The sequence below is a fragment of the Rhinoderma darwinii genome, chromosome 13 (assembly GCF_050947455.1).
Source record: "Rhinoderma darwinii isolate aRhiDar2 chromosome 13, aRhiDar2.hap1, whole genome shotgun sequence".
Lineage (NCBI taxonomy): Eukaryota > Metazoa > Chordata > Amphibia > Anura > Rhinodermatidae > Rhinoderma > Rhinoderma darwinii.
Window position 1 is genome coordinate 19,670,023 of NC_134699.1, and position 24,265 is coordinate 19,694,287.

General features: G+C 41.6%; 1 protein-coding gene across 1 annotated transcript; it reads right to left on the minus strand.

Moving 5' to 3' along the window:
* Positions 1-5,664: 5,664 nt before the first annotated feature.
* On the minus strand, positions 5,665-23,057 carry LOC142665464 (NXPE family member 1-like). Its single transcript, XM_075845169.1, has 5 exons — positions 22,962-23,057; positions 19,964-20,664; positions 9,170-9,237; positions 8,119-8,331; positions 5,665-6,256 (listed from the first exon to the last, which is right to left on the minus strand). The coding sequence occupies exons 1-5, from the start codon at positions 23,052-23,054 to the stop codon at positions 5,718-5,720; spliced, it is 1,614 nt and encodes a 537-aa protein (XP_075701284.1). The 5' UTR covers positions 23,055-23,057; the 3' UTR covers positions 5,665-5,717.
* Between the last annotated feature and the right edge of the window lie 1,208 nt (positions 23,058-24,265).

The following is a 24,265-nucleotide window of genomic DNA, read 5'->3' on the forward strand; positions in this document are numbered from 1 at the left end:
TTTTTATATTTTGGGTCGTTATGGACGTGACGATACCAAATATGTCTAGCTTTTTTTTTTTTCATAATAAAGCATTTTGTAAGGGGGACAAAGTGGGTTTTTCACTTTTTTTTTTTTTTTACTTTATTAAACTATTTTTCTTTTTTTTTTCCACTATGGGACTCTACTATGCGACTATTTGAAACTTATTATTATTTGATACTTCTGTACTGCATTGTATTATGCCTTTGGCAGGCCCCCGGCTGCCCTGCGATCGCGTTGTAGGGCTTCCGGTTGGGTGAGAGGGAAGTCCCTCCCTCTGAAACCACTTAGATAACATTCGCTTTTGACCGTGGCATCTAAAGAGTTAAACAGGCGGCATCAAAGGTAACTAGGCATCCAAAAACCAGCTCTACGCGACACGTGACACCCGTTCCGGACTTATGTCATGGCGCTGTGCCATAAGTGCCTTTAATGACCGTCATGAAAAGGCGTATGGGCGGTCATTAAGGGGTTAATTAGCTGGAGCCGAGGGCATCTTCAAAGAGAGTCTGTCTCTCTGTTCTGTCCTGTCCTAGACATCCCATTAATTTCACCGAGCACTATGTAATGCTACATTTCCCCTGTGGTGGCGCTGCTGGGAGATTGAACACTTTCTGCCATGTTCCACCACAGAATAAAGCTGATGGCTGGGGGTCCCAGCATGTGGGCAACGTCTTAAAAGTAATCCGTATGAATTTTGATATACTGCAGATGTCCAGTCCCGCCAATGTACATGTATATATTTCCTAGTACTCAATGGAGCTACACTTTAGTCTTTCATACCATTAGCTAATATTGTTGTGTGAAGAAAGTTGATCCAGCGCTGCAGGTACGTGGTTAAAAAGGAACGTATTCCCAATTTTATTGTATCAAAAGATTAAAAATTCGATGTCAGGTGCATATGGGCATCAAGGCAGTATTAGGTGGATGGATGGATGCCATGACTAAGAGCACTTGCCGTGCTTAAAACGCGTAGGCGCTTAAATATCCACCTAATACTGCCTTGATGCCCATATGCACCTGACATCGAATTTTTAATCTTTTGATGCAATAAAATTGGGAATACGTTCCTTTTTAACCACGTACCTGCAGCGCTGGATCAACTTTCTTCACACTTCTATTGTTTGCCGTGGACCGTCGCGGAGATCCGAGTGAGGCAAAGGTGTCAGGCGTTGGACTGGTGAGCTGGAGGTTTCCTCCCCCCATTCTAATATTGTTGTGGCAGATAAGTCATGACTGATATCAGAGAGGATAGACCGTTGGCATGTATCTGCCATCCTGCCTCCAGTCAGGGCACCAAAGTGCTAATGTCGCAGTGCTCGGCCATGTTTGTGCAGGGGGAGCGTCCATTGTCACCTGTTGATATGTCGGCTCGACATTGCAACGTTTATTTCTAATCTTATAAACCGTTCTCAGGGTATTGACTCTCTTGCAACCCATTCCTTTCGAGAGTCACTTAGCAGGAGCGGGAGACCTAGTAATCTGGGTGTTTGGGCCCCCTAAGGTGTTAGGACCGGGGTACGACGTCTACCTCTAAACCCCCTATAACTATGTCCCTGAAGTTGGTCTTGGATTTGCAATTTTGAAGACCTAGTTAAGACAACCATAACTTACATGAACTTTATCTTGGAGGAGCCAACCATGCCAACTTTAGCTTCAACATTTTTCAAAAGTGCTTGAACCACTGGACGGAGCCACCAGATATGAAACCGAATGAGTTTTTTTTATGGTGTAATCATTCATCACATCGTTTGTGAGGCGGAAAAAAGACAGTAGTCCATCCAGTTTAGTCTATTATTTTGCAATGTTGATCCAGAGGAAGGCAAAACCCCCATGAAGAAAAAGCGAACTTTCCTCATCTTACGGAATAATTCCTCCCCGACTCCAATATGGCAACCAGAATAATCCCTGGACGACGACCCATCTCCAGTAATCTAGTAACCATAGCTTGTAATATTACTTCACTCAAGAAAGGCATCCAGGCCCCTCTTCATCTCTTTCATAGAGAGTTTCATAGTCTCACTGCTCTTACAGTAGAGAATCTCCTATGTTTGTGTAGAAACCTCCTATCCCCTAAACATAGAGGATGCCACCTTGTTATAGTTGCAGTCCTGAGTATAAATCAGAGAGATCTCTGTATTGAACTTTTGATTTATATATAGTTATTAGGTCACCCCATCGGACATAATTTTTTTTCTTCTAAACAAAATAACCCAAATTTTGATAATCTTTCTGGGTACTGTATGCCACCCAATCAATTTATTACTTTAGCTGCCCACCTTTGAACCCGCTCATGCTTTCTTGTGCCCGAAACTGTACACAATATTTCATGTGTGGTCTGACTAGTGATTTATAAAGTGGTAGAACAATTCAGGGATCTTTTACCAACTTGTAAGAAGTTTATAATGAATCTCACACATTTAGAGAAAAAGCTTCCTCTACTACTTAAAGGGTAATTTCCACCTCAGACATTTATGGCATAGCCACAAGATATGCCATATATGTCCAATAGATGCGGGTTGCACCTTTAGGACCTAGCTTTAGAACGGGGACCCTGACCCCCGTCCTACCTTCTCCCACTGTCGCTGGGCTCCAGCTACTGAGTTAGGATTTGGCCGGGACTCAGGAAACAGCTGAGCTCGGCTGTTTTTGTAACTTCCATAGAAGTGAACAGAGAGAGCTGCACATGTGCGCAACCCCCCCCCCCCCCTATTCATTCTTCGCCTGGATGCGCAGATCACTTGCAGCAAACAGGGATGTTAAAAGTAAGGTGCAAATTTATTCGGACTTCAATTTTGACAGGATAAAACTAGACCAGATAGAAACTGCGCCAAATTTATTACAATAGCACCCACTTTATGACACTTTTCTCTCTATTACGCTACATCTTGACTGTTGTACTTTACATCAATATTTTGTGCCAAAAAAATGGTGCACGCCATTAATAAATCTGGCCCATTTTACCACTCCTCTAAACCATGACTATTTTTCTATACACTTCAAAACTGTCAAAGGGTGCAAAAAGGGTCTAAAATAATAATAATAATAATAATAATAATAATAAACTTGGTGCATAGAATGTAGTAAAAGATAGTACATAAAAGATGCAGAACTTTAATGGTGCTGAGCGAAGTAACAATTGCAAGAAATAATATTGTACATAATTACATAAAATATTCATGTAAAATTAACAAGACGGAACCCTTCATCAGACATACAAGAAAGAAAGAAACAAAAAAGTGGCACCTATGACGATTATGCATTGGGTGCCACCATTTTTAATAAATTAAAACTGAGCCAGCTCAGCAGAAAAAAAATTTGGCCTTTGCAGCTTCTTCTCTAGCGCACTCCCAGTCAGTACAGACAAGGAAATAAGACAAAGTCTTGCAGAATGTTTAGGGAAGGGGTAGGGACTTCTGGCTCGGTCTCTTGAGTCTGAGACTGTGCAAAAATACAAAGGTTTATCCTCAATATTCTTAAATAATATACATTTCTTAAAATGCAGAGTTCTTACGATATATACAAATAAGGGGCAGGTGTCCGGTCCTCTTTAAAGGAGAAAAAGCATTTCTTACCTATCCGCTGTATAGGTGATCTAGGTTAGTATGGTCATTGTTCGACCACTGGGACTCCCACCAATCCCTAAAACGGGAGACCATTGTCCCTCGTACCTCCTAGCTGTATGATCCCAGCTAGGAATATTTTGGAGCGGCAGTCAAGCATGCGCCCTGCTGTTCTATTTAAACTCTATGGCACTGACGGAAACGAGAAATATTTATCTTTTAATGGTTAAAGGGGTTGCCCCTGTCTATATGAAATTTTTGGTATATGGACGTCAAAGAGGGAAATCCCTTTATCAGGGCCCCTCTTTTAGCTGGGAGACGAGCCACTGCAAAGAACATTTCCCTCTCTGGAGGACCCATGAGAGTGTAATACCAAATTTCCCCTGCAGTGGCCGCTAGTCACTGGAAGTTTCAGCTGCCAAACCTGCAGCTATCAGCTGATTGCCAGCAGGGCCTAATTTTCCCAGATTGGGTAATCCCTTTAAGCATACCTCCTAACATTTAAATACCCATTCGCAGGACACTTTTAAGCCCCACTGTAGTCCAACCAAGAACACCTTCAAAACCTCTCAGAAATGCCCACTTTTGGGTACACTTGCATAAACCCTGCCCCTTTTGAAGCCAATATAAGAGTAATTTCTTCTAAAACTAAAAAATCGTGTTCAGTCGTTTCATTTTATGGAAAAGCTGCGTGAGATAATTAATATGGCTGCCATTACTGTTCTGACCGCTCATTCACTTTTCATGATACATCTGACAAATTATGCAGCAATACTGGAGAGATTGGCTATTTGATAAACCGAGAAAGCTGGCAACCTTAAAGGGGTTGTTTTATGAAGACAGCCCCTTCATAAAAGTAGTCGGTACAGCGATCAGCTGATTGCCTGGGTCCGTCTTCTCTTAACCCTGGCGATCAGCTGAATTCTCATGCCCGGCTTCTCTAACCCCTGGCGATCAGCTGTTGTGGCCAGGGGAAGCCATAGCCATTCATACAAGTAGTATTACATGACAACCATTCAGGTGAATGAGCTGGAGCTGCTTTAAGGCTATGTTCACATTTGTGTTTGAGCCTTCGTTGCAGATTCCGTAAAATTTGACATGAAAAATAGCGCTGCCTGCAAGTGAGTCAATGGGGTCTGTCGGGCCCTGCTGGTATCAGATCCGGCATTGCACCGTGGCTTCCATTATAAGCAAGCGGTTATCTTTTTCTCACAGAGGAGGATACCGAGCAGGGGTCATCCCCTCTATGGTGTCCACATACCCTGTCTAGTAGAGCGTATGTCCACCAGGGTTGCCAACCTGATATTGTTGTTTTTTTTCAGGAAAATTAATCCAAAAATCAAGGACAACCAAAAATATTTAATGGACAAATTGTAAAATCATAATAAATCATAAAGATGATGTGTGATGTATGTCTACAGATTAGAATAGGGATACAAAAACTTTAGCAACATGTGCTTAGACTTCTGAAATGATGATAATAACCTCTATTTGCTCCTCCAACTTGAAAAAAATCCCGAACATATGGACAAAAGTCCACGATTTTTAGGGACTCTCCAGGAATTTACAGACCCTTGGTAACCCTGATGTTCATGATTTGAAGCCCATTTTATTTGCAATTTTTTTGCTTATCTTATACTCTGTATTATAATCTGTGTCCCCCCCCCCCCAGATCACACGCAATTCTACAGACCTTTGTGCCCGACATTCCCTGCTTGTTCAGTTTCTGCATAGAGTTACCTATTGGGAATCATACAGTCTACTGTAGTTAGGGGTGTGCCTGTCAGCAAACTGTTGACTGATTCCAGTAACAACCATCAGAATTGAATGCAGTTCTTACTCAAATTTTCATGTAGATTATATCTAGATGAGCAAAAGTGTCTAAAGGTGAGCATATAGTCTAAAGGGGTTGTCCAGGATTTAAAAAAATAAATAAATGGATCTGCTTTTTTGTTTGCCAGAAACAGCGCCACACTTGTTCATGGGATGTGTTTGGTATTGCAGTTCAAGCCCATTGTCTTGAATGGCGATGAGCAGCAATACCAGACATAGCCCATGCCCAAGAATGGCGCTGGTTCTGAATAATAAAAGCAAATCTATTTTTTTTAATCCTGGATAGTCCTCTTAAAAATGTTAAGAACAAATGTAGGACAAGAACATATATAACTGGTTCCTGACTACAGCCTCCGGTGGATGGACATTATATGTATTGAAGGCAATTGTCATGTCCCATGCATCAACTGTAGCAACAGGGAGATCTTTAAAGACGTCCTTCACAATCAGGTATTGGATGTAGCCATGAAAGTCACTGAATCTCTCGGAATCTGGGTGGATTTCTCTGGTGTTCTCGGTTTTGAGGATAACCTTGGTATCTGGACTCCTTAAGAAGAGTCTTTCCACGGCTCTGTGTACGTTTATAACTCTCCTGATGAAGAGCTGGATTGGGAAAGGTCTGAAGTGCTGACCGAAAGAGATGACGATCACATGGTGAGGACCTCCAGCTAGATGATCAATCTCATCGCTCATGTAGGAATCATCTTTTACAACGTAGGAACGCGATGCGACAAAAGGATGACTGTGCTTTTTAAAGAACAGCAGAATATTATTTTTGTCATCTGCTGCAAAAAACATTGAATGGAGGCCAGCGCGGTGTAAATTAAAGATCTTGAATCCTGTCGGGAAAAAAAAAAGTTGACATTTTTTAACTTCTGAGCCATCATTACATAAGCTATTTTTTCTTCAATCTCCTGTGAACGCACCAAGTGTTCTGACATTGCGTTTGTGGATGAATGAGGATATCAAGGGTGTGGTGATGTCATATTACCGTCTGATGCATTGGTATAAAAAAACGGGTTCCTACACCGGTAATAGATACTGGGAGATGAATAATGGTCGTCTATCATCTGTTACCCAATTCCTGGGATGACTCTGCCGTCTGTGTGACTGCTGTAGCCTTTGATTGGCTGCAGCAGTCACATTGGATTAACTGTCATCACAGGAGGCCGGGCTTTACACCGCACAGAGGGATGAAGCTTCTTTTTCCCATTGAAGTCAATAGGAGGCGTATTCAGCCATTTTTTGGCGCGGTTTCCGTGTCAAAAAACAGTGACAAAAAACTCAGTGTGAACAGGGACCTTAACTTTTTTTTAATATTGTTAAACCATAAAATTCAGTTTGTTTTCTTTTTATTTGCGTTTTTTTTGGCAGAATCGTAGCTTTTCCGCTGCAAAAACGGCAACATTTGCCTATTTGTTGCAGGTTTTACCTCTCCATTGAATGGGGAAAACCCGCAACAGAAGAGCAGCGATTCCGCTGCATAAATTGACATGCTACAGATTTAAAAAAACGCACCACAGGTGAATTTATGAACGGACTCTCTGCAGATTTTTACCGCTGTGTGTGTGAGATTTGTGCAAATTTCATCCACCCTGCCGCTACTGTAATATGCGGCGGATTCTTCGCAATGAAATCCGTTGCGGAAAATCCTCAGTGTTTAAGCTGTGTGTGTCCCTACCCGAAGTCAGTGCCTGTATGCTGTTCTTATTTTCACATCCAGCTCCGTGATGATCATGTGTATGTGTGCATTCATGTATGTTGTGAGCGTACGAAGATCTATGTGGCGAACGTGCACACAGGGGAGAACATGGCATATGTAAGTCCATGTATGTTAAACTGGTTGTACATCATCAGAAAAACATGGTTGCTTTCTTCCAAAAATAGTGGCACACCTGTCCACAGGTTGTGTGGGGTATTGCAAATCCGTCTCATGGAGTTGGGCTGCCTTACCAGACACAACCCAAGGACAGGTGTGGACTGTTTTGGGAAGAAAGCAACCAGGTTTCTCTACTCTAATCCTGGGCAGCCACTTTAAGGGCGTGCGTATGTAGTGAGTTTGTGCATGTGTACCTCCATGTATGTGATGAGCTGCTACATGTCAATGTATGTAGTGAGCGTGCATAGTTGGTGGTTGTGCATGTATGTGTGCCTGCATTTGGTGAGTGTGAGTCCTTGTATGTAGTGAGGATGTATGTGTATGCATTTAAGTATATGCTGAGTATGCATATGTGTGGATCCATGTGTATTGTGAGCATGTGTATGTCCATGTATGTAGTGGGCGTACATAGTTGGTTGTGCGTGTATGTGCGCCTGTATTTGGGGAGTATGAGTTTTTGTATGTAGTTAAGATGTATGTGCTAAGTATGCATATGTGTGGGTCCATGTGTATGTCCATGTACTGTATGTAGTGGGCATGCATATGTGTGAGTACATGTGTGTGGTAAGTATCTACATATACTGACTGCACTGATACATGACATGCTGCTATCAAATTTGCAGTTTTCACTTTTGCTATGTGTGCCATGTTGCATTCACTACACGGCTGGGGGTGGAGGGACTGTGTCTCTCTCCGGTTTTCAAATGTAAAAGGGTATTAAAAAGTTCAGGAAAGGAGGGCACTCGTGAAATATTTCCCTGGCACCACCTATGTATTAAAACTGTTCTGCCCAAGGTGGATTTTAATACATAATATAAATACCTTTTAACATTTTTACTAAAGTTTCAAACCACTGCCGCACTGTTGAGTCTCCAAAAAAATAGACCATCTTATCCTTTAAACAAGCGTACATCTGGTCTTGGGTAGTAAAGTCGGGGATGTTACAGAAGACAGGTCTCCACTTATTTTGTAATACAAAACCACTGGGAAATGGAGACTCCATTCCGATCATACATCTGCTTAGGTTAGAAGGAGCTGTGGACATGGAGAAAATAACAGATTACATAAGATTCCATATATGCTTCTCCTTCTCTATCCAGAAAATATATATATGTTACAATGTCTATAGACCCTTATATGTCATCATTATATAAAGTGGCATGGGAAGTCATTGGTGAATAGGTGGTGCACCTAGCTTTAGTTTTGCACTGTGTCAGAGGACCTCCAAGCTATACCACTACCAACCGGGTTATCGTAATTTCTTGATACAAGGGTAAAGTTACCAACACTTCATTACTCTTTACACAATACTTCAACAGTCCACCATTTTTGAGTTATGTTTCTTCCTAAAAGGGTTTTACTGTAAGGACAACCTGTGTCCATATGACCTATAAGGGCAGCATCTCCCAGTTCTGGATAATAGAGGGTGATCCCAAGCAAGGGATTTCCTTCTCTGATGTCCATAAGCTCTATTAGGGCATATAGACATAATAGAGGGGTATGTCTCTTGTTGAGACCACGTTCAGTGGAGACTCGCCACAAAGAGCGGCTCCCGCTTTGGAGGACTCAGCCAAACCATGCATTACACGGTCACCTATTCATTTGAATGAACTCTGTGTAATACTACATGTTCCCTGTAGTGGCCGCCACATTGGAAATGTGTAGCTGCCACCACTGGTGATCAGTCAATCGCTAAGGGTTTCAGCTGCATAATGTAATAGCTGTAAAAAGGGTGAACTGATTAAAAATTGGGAGAGTTCTGGCAAATCCTGGTTTGTTAACAATTAGAGAGAACGTAGTTGTAAATTCACAGCTGCTAATGGCTACAGAATTTCTATATGTTCAGACAATTCAGAGAGAACTTGAAAGAAACATTTACCTCTACATGTGGATACATTGATGTCATTAAAATCTCCTTGGATATTATTGGCTACCTTTTTCCTAAAAGGAAAACATAAGAAAATATATTAACCCCTTGAAGACAGTTTTTTTGTTTTTTTCATTTTAGTCTTTCCATCATTGCATTTCAAGAGCCATAGATTTTTTATTTTTCCCCATCGAAATAACCATATGAGGTATTTTTTTGGTTTGCGAGACGAGCTAAACACCGTGTTCCAAATTATTATGCACATTGGATTTAAGTGTCATAAACATTTAATTATTAGTTTTTCAATTAAACTCACGGATGGTATTGTGTCTTAGGGCTCTTTGGATCATTGTAATCAATCTCAGACACCTGTGATAATTAGTTTGCCAGGTGTGCCCAATCAAAGGAAAACTACTTAAGAAGGACGTTCCACATTATTAAGCAGGCCACAGGTTTCAAGCAATATGGGAAAGAAAAAGGATCTCTCTGCTGCCGAAAAGCGTGAAATCGTGCAATACCTTGGACAAGGTATGAAAACATTGGCTATTTCAAGAAAACTTAGGCGTGATCATCGTACTGTGAAAAGATTTGTGGCTGATTCAGAGCACAGACTGGTTAGTTCCGATAAAGGCATAATGAGGAAGGTTTCTGCCAGACAAATGAATAGGATTAGGAGAGCAGCTGCTAAAATGCCATTGCAAAGCAGCAAACAGGTATTTGAAGCCGCTGGTGCCTCTGGAGACCCGCGAACCTCAAGGTGTAGGATCCTCCAGAGGTTTGCAAGTGTGCATAAAGCTATTATTCGGGCACCCCTAAACAATGCTCACAAGCAGAAACGGTTGCACTTGGCTCAGAAATACATGAAAACTAATTTTCAAACCGTGTTGTTTACTGATGAGTGCCGTGCAACCCTTGATGGTCCAGATGGATGGGGTAGTGGATGGTTGGGGAATGGCCACCATGTCCCAACAAGGCTGCAACGTCAGCAAGGAGGTGGCGGAGTCATGTTTTGGGCTGGAATCATGGGGAGAGAGCTGGTAGGCCCCTTTAGGGTCCCTGACGGTGTGAAAATGACCTCTGCAAAGTACGTAGAGTTTATGATTGACCACATTCTTCCGTGGTACAAAAAGAAGAACCGTGCCTTCCGTAGCAAAATTATCTTCATGCATGACAATGCACCATCTCATGCTGCAAAGAATACCTCTGTGTCATTGGCTGCTATGGGCATAAAAGGAGAGAAACTCATGGTGTGGCGCCCATGTTCCCCTGACCTCAACCCTATTGAGAACCTTTGGAGCATCCTCAAGCAAAATATCTGAGGGTGGGAGGCAGTTCACATCAAAACAGAAGCTCTGGGAGGCTATTCTGACATCCTGCAAAGATATTCAAGCAGAAACTTTCCAAATACTCACAAATTCAATGGATGCAATAATTGTGAAGGTGATATCAGAGAAGGGGTCCTATGTTAACATGTAACTTGGCCTGCTAAGATTTTTTTTATTGAAAGAGCTTTTGATTTCTGTAAATATGACCTCCTGATGCTGCAAATTTAACAAATTACCATTTTCGTTCTCTTTACAACCTTTAAAATGTTTTGATCTCTGTTGTGCATAATAATTTGAAACAGTGCATTTTGAGTTTTTTACTTCTAAAAAAAAATCTGTTATCATTAGGAGATTTGTTCAATAAAATTTGGATTATACTCCAACGGTTGATGGCTTTTTTCTATGTTGTGGGGGCTTTTTTTTTTGCAAGGTGACCTGTAGTTTTATTGGTACCATTTTGGGATAGATGTAACTTTTTTGGATCACTTTTTAATCAATTTTTTTGGGAAGCGAGGTGACCAGAAAACAGCAATGCTTGCACTGTGAATTTGTCTTTTCCTACGGTGGGTTACATAATGTAATATTTTACTAGTTCAAACTTTCATGGACACGGGGATACAATCATCTTTTTTATTGCCTACATCATTTTTTTCGAAAAATGGGAAAAGGCTTTTTTATTTGTACTTTTAGTTAATAAAATGTTTTAGAGTTTTTTTTAAACTTTTTCTCTAGTCCCCCTAGGGGACTTTACCATGCGATCGTTAGATCGCTCATGCAATACACTGCAATACTTATGTATTGCAGTGTATTGACTTTATCTGTGCTCTACTGTTAAGCCTTGCCTTTGGCAAGGCATAATAGTAGGGCACTGAGGGCCGACCATGGGGGGGATCGGGGGACAGGGGGAGCAACTGACCGCAGCATCTGAGTGGGTAAACAGCCGGTACTGAGTTATCACTGATCCCGGACGTTCTAAGTGATCGCCGCTCCCGAGCCTGCGCCATCTTAGGGTAGCGCACATGTGACGTAACTGTATGTCGGATGGCACTAAGGGGTTTAAATATGTGATTGATTTAACTGTTCATAAAGATCTGAGATGTCAGTGATAGGCAGACCTCTATTTCTAGTAGGTAAAGGGGTCGCCAGGCTTGGAGAACTCATTTTCATATTTTCTATTAGGGGATTCTGGGATAACAGAGTTGAGTTCACACAGGATCTATTACCCGGAGTAGAGAGTGGATACAAAGAGCGTGACTATTGAGGAGCCAGCAGGTCTGTTCATTGAATGAACAGCCCCCTGATTTTTTCATAGGAACTGTGTAGTGTTAAATTTTGCCTGTGGTGGCGCTGCAGAAAAATCCAACAGTTGCTGCCATGTTCTACAGATTTTAGCTGCTGGTTGGGGGTCCTAGCAGCCGATCAACTTATATAATAGGGGACCTTTCTAACAAAAAGGCATTGATCAAAGTGGAAAACTCCTTTAAGAATTCTACAATGACAGTGTTTGTTGCATAGGACGGGTGTGCATAGCAAATGTGGTGCCAATATTTAAATAAGGGTCAGAGTAAATTTTTCCAAAGCATTTATTGAGCATAAAAGGTTGGTGGAAATGAAAATTTTGAGAAAGACTAAATGGGAAAACGCTTGGTTGAACTCACATCGAAAAGGACATGGGGATATTGGTGGAGGGTGAACTAAACTGCAGCAATCCGTGTCAGGCAGCTGCTGCCAAGGCAAATAAGATGATAGGATGCATCTAAAGAGGCATAGATGGGCATCATTAGAACATAATTCTACCGCTTTACAAATCACTAGTTAGACCACAAATAAAATATTACGTTCAGTTTGGGGCCTCTGTGTATAAGAAAAACATAGAAGAGCTAGAGCAGAGTTCAGAGGTGAGCGACCAAAACAAAAAATACAATGCAGCACCCGGAAAAATGATCAAAATTGGAACTATTTAGTTTAGAAAACAGATGAATGGGGAAGACCTCATTACTGTATAAATATAACAAAGGTCAATACAGAAATCTGTCTAATGATCAATTTATATCCAGGACGGTAATTATTTACAAGGGGGCATCCTCTACATATAGACAAAAGAAGGTTTCATTATCAGTACACGAGAGGATTCTTTACTGTAAGAGCAGTGAAACTATGGAACTCTATGGCACAGTATATTGTCATGGTTGATCAGTTCCCTCTAAGATGACCAAAATTGGCTCCTGTCTCATAGAGCTGGTTTTCCCTTTTCTCTGGATCAACACTGCGGGATAATAGGTTTAACTCGATGTCCTTTTTCAACCTTACTATCTGAACACTGGTGGCCAGGGCAAAAAGTTCTACAATATGAAGGCATTTGTACTTGTAGAGCAGTGTTCAATTGAAGCACTTGTAATATACTTTATTACCACTAGATGGCAATGTTTAATAAGTCAACAAATGTATCGATCACTAGTGATACAAAACTTTTTTGGTCCAAGTCCCAAAATGCTCTATTCAAACAGTCACAATAAACTTTTGATGCCGCAATAAACTTTGACAAGTTAGGGCACAGTTTAGTTTGTGTTGTTTGCGTTCTACCAGGATGAAAGGAGTGAATAGAAGACAGCTAATCAGGAAGAGAAAGTGTATGCGAGAATCTTCCATTGAAAGCCATCAATAAAAGACATTTGGCATAACGGACAAATGAAAAACAGTTCACTCAATTCACACGAACATAATAAAACAACACAATAGAAACACAGAGAACGTCATCAATAACACTTGTCTAGCAATAACTTGTTTTATAGAATAAAAATAACACGTCTGCACCATAATTCCAAGCAGTACAGGATATAACTGACACATTGGCAGTATAAAAAAAAAGGGATGGGTTTTGCATTGGCATCTTAAAACACATATATACAAGTTATATTAGTATTACATTGGCACTAGAAATACACTTGTTCTGTCCTTGGGTTCTTTGACGTTCATTATTGACTTTTTCATGTATTGAATTGAGGGCCTGTTCACATAAAATATTTTATCCTCCCTTCCCCATGCGTTTTAAGTTTCACCATAGGCAGTGGGTTATTTGCACTGCGATGATTGATCGTGATTGAGTAACACAGTACCTGTGTATGGGGCGGTAATGGCAAAAATAGTAAGTAATCTTACTGACACTAAAGGTTGGTGACACATTTCCTAGACCTCATCTGTACTGCTTAGGGGCAGTCTGACCATTAGGGCATTTTTAGGGTAGCGATTGAGGGCTAATGCCCAGAAGGAGTCTACAGCCTCTTGGTCACAATTACACCCAGCAGAATCTGTGTATCCTTCGTCTATCAAACGTGTACAATGTTTAAGGGGGGGGGGGGGTGCCAAACTCCACTCTTTGGAGGAAGGAGGCAAGGCCATTTTAACACATAGGTGGGCCCTGTGCGATGATGTCATAAGGGCTCCCCCAGCTTTAGTGGAAATAATGTGGCACCTATCATTAAAACTGTCACGTTATGTAATGGGCTTTGGAAATATTTTTCATAGTGTTTTTTTTCCCCCTAGTGTGCGCCAGCCAGATACCCAAGAAATGCCTTTGCTTCAGATGCCCTCCAGATTGCCACTAAAGTGCTAGCCACAGATGCCCCCTGAGCCCTAGCCACAGATGCTCCAAAGCCACATCTAAAATGCCTCAGATGCCCACCAGAATACTTTCCACTTGCCACATGTCCTGCGATAGAGACCCCCTGCAGAATGCCTGACATGTCCTGTTCCTACCTCCTCCACTAGACAGGGCTTCTTCACTAATTCTGGCGCACCACACATGGCATCATTATCTTGTGTGCCATTGGGGACCCGATGCAGCTGCACCACTAGCCCTATGCTTAAAGCAGCCGTGGAGAATGGGGCAGCCAATCTCTTGTCTATGGGCACTCTTTGTATCTGAGACAGCTCCAACCTGCAGAGACATACTAAACAGATATTGGCAGTTGCTGGTAGAAAACCTGGCAGACACTGGGCACAGTAATAGTGCTTTAGTGAAATGGAAAGTCCTGATTAATGTGAACAAGAAAAGAACTGTGTCTGAACATGGGCAGGGATGGGGCATGTGGGTACAAGCTTCTTATAAGGATCTGGACCAGCTCTTGCCCATGTCTTAGTCCTAATATTAAGTAAAATGGAGCTCGGAGCTACGTTCTAGATCTATTCCTCTCCCCTCTTGATTATTACATTGGACACTGTGAAGGCCAATCTCCTGTTATCTAGAAAAACAGACCGTGGGAATTCCCACAGATCCTGACAGATGAGAAGCTGTGTGTGTATATATATAAGTAAACACAGTAATTCATACGCGATACAGTTCTTCAATAGTAGTCACGATAATATTGTAAGTAAAAGGGGTTATTCCAGCTGGGCAAACCCTGATTATTTTTTTGTCCCCCTAGGGGACTTTTAAGGCTCGCTTTAAATTGTATTCTATAATGCATTGTAATACTTCTATACTCCAATGCATTGGTATCCTGTGAAGGTAAAACTGACAAGCACTTGTTAGGCCAAGCTTAAAGGGGTTGTCCAGTTTGGGGGCTGTTTTTTTATCCTGATAACCTATCCACAGGATAGGTCATGAGTATATGATCGGTGGAGGTCTGACACCTTGGCCCAATACGATCAGCTGTTCTGGCTGCCATCGGGCGTCGGAAGCTATGCAGGGTCGGTGCTGGAAGCAGATGGCTCTGACTACTGTATAGCAGCCGTGCTGGGTTACTGCAGCTCTGCTCTGATTCACTTGAATCAGAGCAGAGCTGCAGTAAGGCCAGTATACAGTGGTTGGAGCCTTCTACTGATGACCCTTCCTGTGGATAAGTTATCAATATAAGAAACAGCCCCAAACTGGACAACCCCTTTAAAGGTTATGGAGATCATTGACATGGTAAAAGTAATTGAGCTAAAAAAGTTGCACTAAATTTCAGGCTGCAATCTCCATTCCTTTGTTCATTTTCAGTCCCCCTGAAATTCAGTTTGCAACCTGCTCCTAGTTTCTGACATTTCTCATGTGGACGTGTCCCTCCCAGTAATACAGGCTGGATGAGAAATCTGTGTGTCTAGGATGCTGCTTCCTTCACTAACTCATGTATCAGCACAGCTTCATTCCTGTACTGCTTTCTTCTTCTACAACCCACAAGGGAATTCTTCTCCATAATGCTGACAGACACTGATGCTGACGAGTGTGTGATTTCCCCCTCCCTCTCCCTGCACTGCCATACTTAGCAACATATAAATCCTCAAAAGCAGGATTTTGAAGCCCACCACTGTTTCCGCCGCTCCGCCCGAAAACACCCAGAAACACCCATTGTTCAAGTAAAGTTACATAAATCCCTCCCCCCCAGACCCTACAGCAGCAAAATTATAGGAAAATTTTAATCAAGACTATTTAGAAAGTTGTTTAATCTTGCATTTAAGAAGCAAATGAACGTTAAAAAAAAAATACGAAAAATGACATTGCAAAGGTGTCTATAGCCTTTAACCCCTTCCTGACATTTTTTGTATGGATACGTCATGGAAAGTCAGTGCTTGCCGCAAAATGTCGTATCCATACGACAAATGGATGACAAGGGCTAAGAAGCTGAGTACTGCCATCATCCCTGGGTGTCAGCTGTATGTTACAGCTGACACCCTGCTGTAATGGCAGGGACCGAAGTTAGCACCGATTCCCGCCATTAACTCCTTAAATACAGTGATCAAAAGCGACTGCTGCGTTTAAGGTGTTTGTACCTAATAGCCACCCTAGCGACGAGATCACCGGTGTGCCAAAGTCTTCTATGGCAACCAGAGGCCTAACACTGGCATCCCGGTCTACCTTGTATGGAAGCCTCCAATGGAAAAGACCAGTGGGGTGAAAATGCTCACTACACACCTTGATTAATGCCTTGAAGGGTGTAGTTTCCAAAATGGGGTCACTTCTCAGGGGTTTCTTTTATTACCTCACATCAGAGCCCTGCAATCGGGAACCAATACTTTGTAAATCACCAAATTAGGTCTCCATTTCGCATGGTACTGTCGAATGTCCAGGCAAAAGGTTTGGGCCACATGTAGGGTGTTTCTAAAACCTGGAAACCCAGCATAATAATTAGAGAGATGTCTTTTCATGGTGGCACAAGCTGGGCACCACATATTTGGCTTAGCTATGGAAAAATTGGCATTTTCACTCTGCAACATCGAGTGTACACTAATTTCTGGAAAACACTTGCAGGGTTAACATGCTCATTACACCCCTAGGTGAATACCTTGAGGGGTGTAGTTTCCAAAATCAGATCACTTCTGGGGGGCTTCCACTGTTTTCGTCCTACAGGGGCTTTGCAAGTGCAACATAGCGCCCAGAAACCAATCCAGCAAAATATACAGTCCAAAAGCCAAATAGCGCTCCTTCCCTTCAGAGCCCTGCCGTGGGCCCAAACAGCAGTTTATGTTCACATATGGGGTATTGTCGTACTCGGGATAAATTACTTTACAAAAATTGCTTTTTCGCCTTTATTTGTTTAGAAAATAAAAAGTTTTGCACTAAAAAAAAATAAAAATCTCATTTTCACTGCCCAATTCTAATAAAGTCTATGAAACATCCATGGGGGTCAAAATGCTCACTACACCCCTAAATTAATTCCTCAAGGGGTTTAGTTTCCCAAATGGAGGCACTTTTGGGGAATTTCCATTTTACTGGTCCCTCAGGGGCTCTACAAATAGGGCCAAGAAACTAATCCAGCAAAATCTCCAAATGATGCTCCTTCCCTTCTGAGCCCTGCCGTGTGCCCAAAAAGCAGTTTATGAACACATATGGGGTATTTTCGTACTCTGGAGAAGTTGCTTTACAAGTGTTGGAGGGCTTTTTCTTTTTTTATTCCTTATAGAAGTTGTTTTTTTTAGCTAAAACGACATCTTATTGGAAAAAAATATTTTTTTTTCATTTTCATGTCCAAATTCTAATATAAAATAGGTATAACACCTGTGTGGTCAAAATGCTCACTACACCCCTAGATGAATTCCTTGTGGGGTGTAGTTTCTAAAATGGGATATTTTTTGGGGTGGCCTTTTGTTTTGGCATCACAAGACCTCTTCAAATTTGACATGGTGCCTAAAATATAATTAATAAAAAGAAGGCCCCAAAATCCACTAGGTGCTCCTTTGCTTCGGAGGCCGGTGCTTCAGTACATTACCACACTGGGGCCACATGTGGGATATTTCTAAAAACTGCAGAATCTGGGCAATAAATTTTGAGTTGCGTTTTTCTAGTAAAACCTTCTGTGTTACAGAAAGAAAAGGATTAAAAATGAATTTCTGCAAAAAAGAATTACATTTGTAAATTTTACCCCTATTGCTTTAATTCTTGTGAAATGCCTAAAGTCTTAAGAAACTTTCTAAATGCTGTTTTGAATACTCTGAGGGGTACAGTTTTTAAAATGGGTTGATTTATGGGGGGTTGTATTGTATGGGCCCCTTAAAGTCACTTCACAACACAAACTGGGGGATGTGAATTAGCAACTATTTTGTGTGGTATAACTATCTATCTTACAAGCAGATACATTTTCATTTTTTGCACATTTAAATAATGAATGTATCGTCCAAATTTTACCAGTAACATAAATTCCAATGTCTCACGAGAAAACAATCTCAGAATCGCTTGGATAGGTAAAAGTATTCCAAAGTTATCAGATTTAAAAAATGAGGCTCTGTCAGGAAGGTCAAAAGTGGCTGCAGCAGGAAGGGGTTAATACATGGCTTAATAGGAACTTAATTATGGCAGCTATGTTAGGCTTCCATGTTGCCATAGCAACCCATCAATACCCCTCGATGGGGCCCCATTGGAAAGACAAAGGGATCCTACTCCTTATTTTATATCTTTAGGTTCTGCGGTTGCTGTTATAATAGCAGATTCTAATGGGTAAACGACCAGGATCAAAGTTATCTCCGATCCCAGCTACTGCAGTGGAATGTCAGCCCTCAATCCCAGCTGTCTCCTGCTGGTGATGACATGGGTGCAGCTTTATGTGACGCCATAGTATTGCGTCAACTACCCTCTTACCGCAAAGTACTATTACATTGCAGGATGGGAAGGAGCTCATGTCATTGCATCCGGTGATATCACTTTGGTTATTAACCCCTTAATGACCGCTTTTTCACGGCGGTCATTACTGGGCTTTATTCTGATGCAATAGCCGTTTCACTCCGCTGCAAAAGGATAAATAAACAGAGCAGGGAGCTGTTAAATCTCCCTGCTCTCAGCTGCCAGAGGTAGCTGAGGGCTGGGGGCGTCCCTGCTCGACCGGGTGAGATCGATATTAGTATCGATCTCACCCGTTTAACCCCTCAGATGTGGCGCTAAATAGCGAGCTCCCTCTCATCCCACTGACACCCGGCGATAAAGAATTAAAAAAAACAAAATAAAGGAAAAAAGTTACACATATTTGGTATCGCCGCGTCCGTAACGACCCCGACTATAAAGCTGTTACATTATTTAACCCGCACGGTAAACGGCGTAAAAAATAAAATAAAAAACAATGGTAAAATTTCTGTTTTCTGTGAATCCGGACTTAATGAAAAGTGATCAAAAGTGATCAAAAAGTCGCATCTACTCCAAAATGGTACCAATAAAAACTGCAAGTCGTCCTGCAAAACACAAGCCCTCACACAACCGCATCGGCGAAAAAATAAAAAAGTTATGGCTCTTCAAATATGGAGACATAAAAACAAATAATTTTAACAAAAAAGTGTTTTTACTGTGTAAGTAGTAAAACATACAAAATCTATACAAATTTGGTACCGTTGCAATCGTAATAACCTGCTGAATAAAGTTATTGTGTTATTTATACCACACGGTAAACGGCGTAGATTTAGGACGCAAAAAAAAGGGGTGAATTTTCAGGTTTTCTTTTACTCCCCCCCCCCAAAAAAAAGTTAGTAAAAGTTAATCAATAAATTATATGTACCCCAAAATGGTGCTATTAAAAAATACAACTTGTCCCGCAAAAAACAAGACCTTATATATGCTCATGTCAGAGCCCAAACCCCCTCTTGCCGCATAATTGAAATATATGGCCCTTCTGAAGAAGTGTTGTCATGAGTTATGGGAAACTGAACATGATGATCTAGCTAAGAAGTAGTGGTCCTACTATGACGAATAAAACAAAGTTACTCTTCTACTGCTGTAGGTTCATCACCACTCATCCTCACCCCGGGACAGAATGGCATGTGCATATTTGCCTATAGCCCTCATAAACCTTGTAGGGTGGCATGACCCTTAGAATGGGCTCCTTTATTTATGCCGTGGAGTATGTGAAGAGAGAAGACCATCTAAGCAGGTTCACACTATCCATGGAGTAGAGGGCCTTAGGCCTCTACTCTCCATTGGTCCGCTGCTATGCTACGTAGATCTTTGATCGTAACTATAAAAAACCACAGAAAGCATTGTAACCAAGAGAATGAATATATATTGTAAATATTTCACCTTTTAAACAGCGGCGTCTCTGGCTCCTTGAGGAAGGAGATGTCTCGGTTGAAGGACTGGAGAGTACTTAATGAACCACAGTGGAAATTGTCCTGTTTGAGACAATAAAATGACTCATTGTCTTTTACGGGTTTATATTCACATACTTCTCCTAATGTGTCCAGCTTGAACCCACATGTACTTCTAACGGACTGGTTTCTGTTTACGAATGTTCCTACAAAGAATATAAGACCATAGTCGTTGTCCCTTGCTCTCCATAGAGCTGAAACCGCTTCACTCGAATGATAAAGTAACAAAGAAATAAAGACTTTGCCTTCCCAAAATAAAATAAAGTGGACGTGATAAGTTCCGTTGTTGAAATCTTCGACCACTCCCGAGGCTCCGGCCTTCAGTGTAGGGTTATATAGTCTAGGTTTTATGAAGTCTCCTCCATATGTCTTCCTATTACCCAAGTAATCAAACATATCAATTTGGACAATTAACTCATCTCCGGTGCAGTACTTCTGTCTTGGGTTTATAATAATTGCCCTGCTCTTATTGGCGCTTGAGGCATATTTAGTATCATTAAACGACACTAGATGGATCCTTTGAGATGTCTTGTTGAGGATAAGAAGCTCTTCTCTTGATAGGGTAATGCTACTACTGGACTTTACCTTAGGTATAGGAGTCTTTTCAGATAAATGCACGATTGCAGGGGAAACCTGAAAAATACAGAATGATAATAGTCTATAGCATATTTCTAGTTATTTATTCAAAAATGCACAAATAATGAATTTTTAGGAGAATTCTATATCTAACCGTATTTTATATTTTCTCCATTGAACTAAAGATCCCCAAAAACCAGGATATTGTATTAGTAGCTGTTGGGTTACATGTGGGCTGTCATGTGGATGCTCCTACCTCAGTGTAGTAGTATCTTTACCCTATGCAGGGCTAACGCACACAAGACTAATACAAATAGAGAGGTCAAGGGGGAGCCGAAAGGTGTCTCTTTATACTTGTACTCTAGGTGACCCGGTGACTGAAGACCATTGCCCTATAAAATGTCTGATAATACTTTAGCTTTCTGTCTCCCCTTATGGTAGCAAGATCAGTTTCTCTAAAAAGTCATTAAGACAGATCACCAGCAAACTGATTAAAAATATACTTCTGTTTTCGGTCTACAGATCCTATGAAGATCTATTTGTCTCCATGGATACAGACCACAAGCAAAATCTGTGTAGTCTGATACTGCAGTCATCTGTTACTCCCTTTCATCTGCTCCTTGTGTCTTAAGGCCCTTTTACACCTGCCGACGCTAGATCGGCGCTCTTTTGCTCCTGTCACACGGAGCTATGGATGGGGACGAGCGGACGTTACTCTGATTGCTCGCCCCCATACATTATCATCATGTCGGATGCACGTCTCTTTGTGTACACAGGGAGATGTGCTGCTGACAATGGTAATCTTTTTTTAAAACGATACGACCAGCAGATGATTGAGCTTTTGCTCGTTAATCTGCTGATCGTTCCCCTGTTTACAGAGGGCGATTATCGGCAACGAACGTTATATGAACCCTTGTCTGCCCGATAATCGCCCAGTGTAAAACCCCCTTTACTATCCTGCAAACAGTAGAATATAAGACAATAACACATGGCTGCAGGATTAGACTATACATAGGGATTGTTTGCAATACACATAGGTCTGCATGGAAGCTGTATACACAAAACTGTAGTGGACTGCATTCAAGCCAAAGCTCCTTGCTCCCAGTTGGTGGGGGTCTCATTAGAAGAATGTATCATGTTCCAAGTCAAGGGAACAATCTTATTCCGATCTAGAACCCCTTGCATGTGTTCTGGAGCTCCTCCTATAGTTGAACACACTTATGGCATATATGAGAAGTTGGGAACAAGGAAGTCTCCCTCGAAGAAGCCATATTGCTCCTGTAGGTCGGTGCTCAATGTGATTTAATAGAGATTATATATAGAATTCCCCTCTAACCCATGTCCATATCATGCACTGAATATATGGACTTCACTACATCTGCAGCTACAATTGAGCTAATTCTGCACAACCTTCTGTATTCATCTAGGAACATAGCAGCCCAGTCATCATCAGACACATTTATGGTACACCCAGATTATAAATCTAATCCCATTAATCAGCGACCACCCTTATATCCGAATATATCAATATTACCGCCATATTAGTAGAGTTGACGTAAGGCAAAGATTCAGTTAGATGCCTTTTCCCTGTATCTAAATACCCTGACCGAGACAAGTGGCCAGTTGGCGCCCCCTGGCAACCAGCATTGGGGGGAAAAAACCCTGCCAGCCCCTAGAGCTTCACCCTCTGAACATTTGCTGTATATTTTTGAATGTGTTGCCCGGATTTAAATCCTAATTTGGATCTCTTAATGAGGTTATCAAATATATCTGAAGATGTTTGCATCTTATATTAGTGCAGCTTATTATATTACGTATGAACATGGAGGTTCTCAGAACATGACGTGTAGAGCTCATGGTGAGAATATTTTTCTAGATTTCCTGTCAGTAATCCAATTTGAGAACATGGCTGATAACATAGAATCGGCTGAAGATAAGAGAGACATAAAATATATTAACTATATTAAACTTTACTAAGACCAGATGACGCGGGCGTAATATGGATGCAATTTAGCGTCTGTATTATGGCTGCAATTCCCCCACCCCCTATGGAACTGAACCATGGGTACCGTATTACAGCGTGAGTCATAATGAGGTCTTAAAGTGGTCAACTCATGAAGACAACCCCTTCTTATTCTGAAGCTGACTCAACAATCAGATTGGGATGTGGCTTCAGTATTACATGACAGTCATTCAAGTAATGTAATACATGGACGAGCTTGGTCCGCCAGAGCGAGACAATGTTTGCAACAGCTCTGGGTCATAAAGGGGGGGAGGGTGCCAACCTGGGGAATCCCCTTTATAATGTCATGACCCCTTTAGTGAGATTTCTAGATATGAATGAGATACTGTACCTGTGTGAACTGACGATGAATTAGGAAACTTATGACCATGATGCTTATGAATGTAGTAGCCAGAAATATTTTATGGTTCAAGGTGCCAGACATCAGTTTAAGATTAGCTCTGAAAGACATAATTGTTTTCTTCTGTTATTAAATATTAATAATAAACTCTATTTATGTTACATTATGAGTGCGCTGTATTCATGAGATGAGCCCCCCTGCCTCTCCGTGCATATCCCTGCTTCCCCCGCCTCTCTCTGCGGTGATTGGCAGGCTGCTGTTAGGAAAACACCTGTTCCCTTAAAGTCACTATGACAACCTTTCTAGCTTCTGGGTGGTTCTTCTTTTTTCTTGAACCTATCTCTCTTCTCTGTCCTTCTGCCAATCAGCTGTGGGGTTGTATTTGTACCTAGCTTTTCCCACCTGTCTTTGCTTGTGAATTTTCCTGTCTCCTGGTTTCTGATCAAGCTTCTGACTGCTCCTGCACTTCTGTTTTCTGGACCTCATGTATACTTACCTCGGCTTTTCCCTTGTTAGGCCTCTGCTTACAAATTCTGATTATCCGCTCCCGGCTGGTTTTGACCGTGGATTGTCTGATTACCTCTACTCCATTTCTGGACTTTCAGTTAACCTATTGAATGTCTGGTTTCCAGCTCAGGTTTGCCTGCATTGCACCTCCTTTCCAAAACTACACTCCGTTACAGCAACCTGGGTTCTAAGCAGCAAATTCCATCCCACCTTGCGGTCGGCTCTGGCGTACACCTTAGATTAGTATTAGACACTGTCGATCAGAGTGGTTATGGATTTGAGGTTGCGGGTTTACGTGCACGCTCTTTCCCGGCAGACTCCAGCAGCCTTGGGGTATCGCTCCACTTGCATTTCCATAACAGCTGCTGTATTAGCATGTATATTCAGCAGCCTGCCAATCACTGGCCTAAAGGGCAGGGAGATGCGTTGAGAGGTGGGGGGAATACTCCCTTTACAAATACGGTGGTCTCATAACTATGAGTCCACTTTATTCCTGCAGCAATCCTATTAGCCGCTTTGGCAGCATATTTACCTGGCAAATCCGTTTTAAGAATTGTATAATAATAGTTGTTTTAAAGATCTCTGCTTGCAGTCAGTTAATGGAAACACAATTTTTATATTCAGAGACTTAAACCCTGGTCATGTTCTGCTGAAACAGGTGTACAGAAAATCAGGAGAAAAAAACTACCTCCAAGATTCTCTGTATGAAATCAAGGGCCAACGAAGGGATAATAACTATATGTCTGTAATATATAGGTCCAAAGTTGCCCCAAGTCCAAGGATTTGGA

Bases quoted from the DNA above. Each gene is read 5' to 3' on its own strand.
- LOC142665464 (XM_075845169.1), bottom strand. From the start codon at position 23,054: ATGTCTGGCACCTTGAACCATAAAATATTTCTGGCTACTACATTCATA. The intron at 20,665-22,961 runs GTACAGTATCTC...TGTATTTTTCAG, and splicing joins TTCATCGTCAGTTCACACAG to GTTTCCCCTGCAATCGTGCA. The intron at 8,332-9,169 runs GTTTCTTTCAAG...CCATGTCCACAG, and splicing joins ATCCACATGTAGAGGTAAAT to CTCCTTCTAACCTAAGCAGA.